Source organism: Mustelus asterias, unplaced genomic scaffold (assembly GCF_964213995.1).
Source record: "Mustelus asterias unplaced genomic scaffold, sMusAst1.hap1.1 HAP1_SCAFFOLD_3473, whole genome shotgun sequence".
Classification (NCBI taxonomy): Eukaryota; Metazoa; Chordata; class Chondrichthyes; order Carcharhiniformes; family Triakidae; genus Mustelus; species Mustelus asterias.
Genome location: NW_027593418.1, coordinates 15001 through 22032, shown reverse-complemented (window position 1 = coordinate 22032; position 7032 = coordinate 15001). Strand labels below are relative to the sequence as shown.

Here is a 7032-nt window from a genome sequence, read left to right as displayed (position 1 = left end):
TGTCCCTTAGTGTTCAAAGATGTGCAGGTTAGGTGGATTGGCCGTGCTAAATTGTCCCTTAGTGTCCAAAGATGTGCAGGTTAGGCGGATTGGCCATGCTAAATTGTCCCTTAGTGTTCAAAGATGTGCAGGTTAGGTGGATTGGCCATGCTAAATTGCCCCTCAGTGTCCAAAGATGTGCAGGTTAGGTGGATTGGCCATGCTAAATTGTCCCTTAGTGTCCAAAGATGTGCAGGTTAGGTGGATTGGCCATGCTAAATTGCCCCTTAGTGTCCAAAGATGTGCAGGTTAGGTGGATTGACCATGCTAAATTGCCCCTTAGTGTCCAAAGATGTGTAGGTTAGGTGGATTGGCCATGCTAAATTGCCCCTTAGTGTCCAAAGATGTGCAGGTTAGGTGGATTGGCCATGCTAAATTGTCCCTTAGTGTTCAAAGATGTGCAGGTTAGGTGGATTGGCCATGCTAAATTGCCCCTCAGTGTCCAAAGATGTGCAGGTTAGGTGGATTGGCCATGCTAAATTGTCCCTTAGTGTCCAAAGATGTGCAGGTTAGGTGGATTGGCCATGCTAAATTGCCCCTCAGTGTCCAAAGATGTGTAGGTTAGGTGGATTGGCCGTGCTAAATTGCCCCTTAGTGTCCAAAGATGTGTAGGTTAGGTGGATTGGCCATGCTAAATTGTCCCTTAGTGTCCAAAGATGTGCAGGTTAGGTGCATTGGCCATGCTAAATTGCCCCTCAGTGTCCAAAGATGTGTAGGTTAGGTGGATTGGCCGTGCTAAATTGCCCCTTAGTGTCCAAAGATGTGTAGGTTAGGTGTATTGGCCATGCTAAATTGCCCCTTAGTGTCCAAAGATGTGCAGGTTAGGTGGATTGGCCATGCTAAATTGCCCCTCAGTGTCCAAAGATGTGTAGGTTCGGTGGATTCGCCATGCTAAATTGCCCCTTAGTGTCCAAAGATGTGTAGGTTAGGTGGATTGGCCGTGCTAAATTGCCCCTTAGTGTCCAAAGATGTGTAGGTTAGGAGGATTGGCCATGCTAAATTGTCCCTTAGTGTCCAAAGATGTGCAGGTTAGGGAGGATTGGCCATGCTAAATTGCCCCTTAGTGTCCAAAGATGTGTAGGTTAGGTGGATTGGCCGTGCTAAATTGCCCCTTAGTGTCCAAAGATGTGTAGGTTAGGAGGATTGGCCATGCTAAATTGTCCCTTAGTGTCCAAAGATGTGCAGGTTAGGGAGGATTGGCCATGCTAAATTGCCCCTTAGTGTCCAAAGATGTGCAGGTTAGGTGGATCTGGAGAGATGAGCGGGTATTTTATCTGGTTCACAAGTCGCTGGCGGTGAATAGTGTCACATTCAGACTGAGTAAATCACTGTTTCCCCAAGGAGAACTCGGCGGCTGGCCACACTCACTCGGCGGCTGGCCACACTCACTCGGCGGCTGGCCACACTCACTCTGCTGTGATTCTCCACTGCAGGCCCAACCGCAACATGTCGAACAAGAAGGTGTTTGCGGGATTAGCTGCAGTGACTGGCGTCAGCATCTTTCTGCTCCACAACTGTCACTTCAACTGGCAGAGTCATCACAGGAGATATGAGAGCGCAGTCAGGTACAGATCCTGCCTCCCCTTAACACTCATTCCCCACACAAACCTGCCAAAACCCTCCCCTCCCACTGTCCATCACCCACCCCTATCTCCGTATCCCACACTCGGAGTTACTGTGCACAGTCCCGATCTCCCTATCCCACACTCGGAGTTACTGTGCACAGTCCCGGTCTCCGTATCCCACACTCGGAGTTACTGCGCACAGTCCCGGTCTCCCTATCCCACACTCGGAGTTACTGTGCACAGTCCCGGTCTCCCTATCCCACACTCGGAGTTACTGCGCACAGTCCCGGTCTCCCTATCCCCACACTCGGAGTTACTGCACACAGTCCCGGTCTCCCTATCCCCACACTCGGAGTTACTGTGCACAGTCCCGGTCTCCCTATCCCCACACTCGGAGTTACTGCGCACAGTCCCGGTCTCCCTATCCCACACTCGGAGTTACTGTGCACAGTCCCGGTCTCCCTATCCCCACACTCGGAGTTACTGTGCACAGTCCCGGTCTCCCTATCCCACACTCGGAGTTACTGTGCACAGTCCCGGTCTCCCTATCCCACACTCGGAGTTACTGCACACAGTCCCGGTCTCCCTATCCCCACACTCGGAGTTACTGTGCACAGTCCCGGTCTCCCTATCCCCACACTCGGAGTTACTGCGCACAGTCCCGGTCTCCCTATCCCACACTCGGAGTTACTGTGCACAGTCCCGGTCTCCCTATCCCCACACTCGGAGTTACTGTGCACAGTCCCGGTCTCCCTATCCCACACTCGGAGTTACTGTGCACAGTCCCGGTCTCCCTATCCCACACTCGGAGTTACTGCGCACAGTCCCGGTCTCCGTATCCCACACTCGGAGTTACTGCGCACAGTCCCGGTCTCCCTATCCCCACACTCGGAGTTACTGTGCACAGTCCCGGTCTCCCTATCCCCACACTCGGAGTTACTGTGCACAGTCCCGGTCTCCGTATCCCACATTCGGAGTTACTGCGCACAGTCCCGGTCTCCCTATCCCCACACTCGGAGTTACTGTGCACAGTCCCGGTCTCCCTATCCCCACACTCGGAGTTACTGCGCACAGTCCCGGTCTCCCTATCCCCACACTCGGAGTTACTGCGCACAGTCCCGGTCTCCGTATCCCACACTCGGAGTTACTGCGCACAGTCCCGGTCTCCCTATCCCCACACTCGGAGTTACTGCGCACAGTCCCGGTCTCCGTATCCCCACACTCGGAGTTACTGCGCACAGTCCCGGTCTCCCTATCCCCACACTCGGAGTTACTGTGCACAGTCCCGGTCTCCCTATCCCCACACTCGGAGTTACTGCGCACAGTCCCGGTCTCCCTATCCCCACACTCGGAGTTACTGCGCACAGTCCCGGTCTCCCTATCCCCACACTCGGAGTTACTGCGCACAGTCCCGGTCTCCCTATCCCCACACTCGGAGTTACTGTGCACAGTCCCGGTCTCCCTATCCCCACACTCGGAGTTACTGCGCACAGTCCCGGTCTCCCTATCCCCACACTCGGAGTTACTGCGCACAGTCCCGGTCTCCGTATCCCACACTCGGAGTTACTGTGCACAGTCCCGGTCTCCGTATCCCCACACTCGGAGTTACTGCGCACAGTCCCAGTCTCCCTATCCCCACACTCGGAGTTACTGCGCACAGTCCCGGTCTCCCTATCCCCACACTCGGAGTTACTGCGCACAGTCCCGGTCTCCCTATCCCCACACTCGGAGTTACTGCGCACAGTCCCGGTCTCCCTATCCCCACACTCGGAGTTACTGCGCACAGTCCCGGTCTCCGTATCCCCACACACGGAGTTACTGTGCACAGTCCCGGTCTCCGTATCCCCACACTCGGAGTTACTGTGCACAGTCCCGGTCTCCCTATCCCCACACTCGGAGTTACTGTGCACAGTCCCGGTCTCCCTATCCCCACACTCGGAGTTACTGTGCACAGTCCCGGTCTCCGTATCCCACACTCGGAGTTACTGTGCACAGTCCCGGTCTCCCTATCCCACACTCGGAGTTACTGCACACAGTCCCGGTCTCCCTATCCCCACACTCGGAGTTACTGTGCACAGTCCCGGTCTCCCTATCCCCACACTCGGAGTTACTGCGCACAGTCCCGGTCTCCCTATCCCACACTCGGAGTTACTGTGCACAGTCCCGGTCTCCCTATCCCCACACTCGGAGTTACTGTGCACAGTCCCGGTCTCCCTATCCCACACTCGGAGTTACTGTGCACAGTCCCGGTCTCCCTATCCCACACTCGGAGTTACTGCGCACAGTCCCGGTCTCCGTATCCCACACTCGGAGTTACTGCGCACAGTCCCGGTCTCCCTATCCCCACACTCGGAGTTACTGTGCACAGTCCCGGTCTCCCTATCCCCACACTCGGAGTTACTGTGCACAGTCCCGGTCTCCGTATCCCACATTCGGAGTTACTGCGCACAGTCCCGGTCTCCCTATCCCCACACTCGGAGTTACTGTGCACAGTCCCGGTCTCCCTATCCCCACACTCGGAGTTACTGCGCACAGTCCCGGTCTCCCTATCCCCACACTCGGAGTTACTGCGCACAGTCCCGGTCTCCGTATCCCACACTCGGAGTTACTGCGCACAGTCCCGGTCTCCGTATCCCCACACTCGGAGTTACTGCGCACAGTCCCGGTCTCCCTATCCCCACACTCGGAGTTACTGCGCACAGTCCCGGTCTCCGTATCCCCACACTCGGAGTTACTGCGCACAGTCCCGGTCTCCCTATCCCCACACTCGGAGTTACTGCGCACAGTCCCGGTCTCCCTATCCCCACACTCGGAGTTACTGCGCACAGTCCCGGTCTCCCTATCCCCACACTCGGAGTTACTGCGCACAGTCCCGGTCTCCCTATCCCCACACTCGGAGTTACTGTGCACAGTCCCGGTCTCCCTATCCCCACACTCGGAGTTACTGCGCACAGTCCCGGTCTCCGTATCCCCACACTCGGAGTTACTGCGCACAGTCCCGGTCTCCGTATCCCACACTCGGAGTTACTGTGCACAGTCCCGGTCTCCGTATCCCCACACTCGGAGTTACTGCGCACAGTCCCGGTCTCCCTATCCCCACACTCGGAGTTACTGCGCACAGTCCCGGTCTCCGTATCCCCACACTCGGAGTTACTGTGCACAGTCCCGGTCTCCCTATCCCCACACTCGGAGTTACTGTGCACAGTCCCGGTCTCCGTATCCCACACTCGGAGTTACTGTGCACAGTCCCGGTCTCCGTATCCCCACACTCGGAGTTACTGCGCACAGTCCCAGTCTCCCTATCCCCACACTCGGAGTTACTGCGCACAGTCCCGGTCTCCCTATCCCCACACTCGGAGTTACTGCGCACAGTCCCGGTCTCCCTATCCCCACACTCGGAGTTACTGCGCACAGTCCCGGTCTCCCTATCCCCACACTCGGAGTTACTGCGCACAGTCCCGGTCTCCGTATCCCCACACACGGAGTTACTGTGCACAGTCCCGGTCTCCGTATCCCCACACTCGGAGTTACTGTGCACAGTCCCGGTCTCCCTATCCCCACACTCGGAGTTACTGTGCACAGTCCCGGTCTCCCTATCCCCACACTCGGAGTTACTGTGCACAGTCCCGGTCTCCGTATCCCACACTCGGAGTTACTGTGCACAGTCCCGGTCTCCGTATCCCCACACTCGGAGTTACTGTGCACAGTCCCGGTCTCCCTATCCCCACACTCGGAGTTACTGCGCACAGTCCCGGTCTCCGTATCCCCACACTCGGAGTTACTGCGCACAGTCCCGGTCTCCGTATCCCACACTCGGAGTTACTGTGCACAGTCCCGGTCCCCGTATCCCCACACTCGGAGTTACTGCGCACAGTCCCGGTCTCAGTATCCCACACTCGGAGTTACTGCGCACAGTCCCGGTCTCCGTATCCCCACACTCGGAGTTACTGCGCACAGTCCCGGTCTCCCTATCCCACACACGGAGTTACTGCGCACAGTCCCGGTCTCCGTATCCCCACACTCGGAGTTACTGCGCACAGTCCCGGTCTCCCTATCCCACACACGGAGTTACTGTGCACAGTCCCGGTCTCCCTATCCCCACACTCGGAGTTACTGCGCACAGTCCCGGTCTCCCTATCCCACACTCGGAGTTACTGTGCACAGTCCCGGTCTCCGTATCCCCACACTCGGAGTTACTGTGCACAGTCCCGGTCTCCCTATCCCCACACTCGGAGTTACTGTGCACAGTCCCGGTCTCCCTATCCCCACACTCGGAGTTACTGCGCACAGTCCCGGTCTCCCTATCCCCACACTCGGAGTTACTGCGCACAGTCCCGGTCTCCCTATCCCCACACTCGGAGTTACTGCGCACAGTCCCGGTCTCCGTATCCCCACACTCGGAGTTACTGCTCACAGTCCCGGTCTCCCTATCTCCACACTCGGAGTTACTGCGCACAGTCCCGGTCTCCCTATCCCCACACTCGGAGTTACTGTGCACAGTCCCGGTCTCCCTATCCCCACACTCGGAGTTACTGCGCACAGTCCCAGTCTCCGTATCCCACACTCGGAGTTACTGCGCACAGTCCCGGTCTCCGTATCCCCACACTCGGAGTTACTGCGCACAGTCCTGGTCTCCCTATCCCCACACTCGGAGTTACTGTGCACAGTCGCGGTCTCCCTATCCCACACTCGGAGTTACTGCGCACAGTCCCGGTCTCCCTATCCCCACACTCGGAGTTACTGCGCACAGTCCTGGTCTCCCTATCCCACACTCGGAGTTACTGCGCACAGTCCCGGTCTCCGTATCCCACACTCGGAGTTACTGCGCACAGTCCCGGTCTCCCTATCTCCACACTCGGAGTTACTGCGCACAGTCCCGGTCTCCGTATCCCACACTCGGAGTTACTGCGCACAGTCCCGGTCTCCGTATCCCACACTCGGAGTTACTGCTCACAGTCCCGGTCTCCCTATCCCCACACTCGGAGTTACTGCGCACAGTCCCGGTCTCCGTATCCCCACACTCGGAGTTACTGCGCACAGTCCCGGTCTCCATATCCCCACACTCGGAGTTACTGTGCACAGTCCCGGTCTCCCTATCCCCGCACTCGGAGTTACTGTGCACAGTCCCGGTCTCCCTATCCCCACACTCGGAGTTACTGCGCACAGTCCCGGTCTCCCTATCCCCACACTCGGAGTTACTGTGCACATTCCCAGTCTCCCTATCCTCACACACGGAGTTACTGCGCACAGTCCCGGTCTCCCTATCTCCACACTCGGAGTTACTGCGCACAGTCCCGGTCTCCCTATCTCCACACTCGGAGTTACTGCGCACAGTCCCGGTCTCCCTATCCCCACACTCGGAGTTACTGTGCACAGTCCCGGTCTCCGTATCCCACACTCGGAGTTACTGCGCACAGTCCCGGTTTCC

General features: G+C 57.6%; 1 protein-coding gene across 1 annotated transcript in view; it reads left to right on the top strand.

Moving 5' to 3' along the window:
* Positions 1–1485: 1485 nt before the first annotated feature.
* gal3st3 (galactose-3-O-sulfotransferase 3) overlaps positions 1486–7032 on the top strand; it is a 10491-nt gene continuing 4944 nt past the window's right edge. The window contains exon 1 of the mRNA XM_078208305.1: positions 1486–1604. Coding sequence (XP_078064431.1) covers positions 1486–1604 — 119 coding nt within the window. The remainder of the gene's footprint in view (positions 1605–7032) is intronic.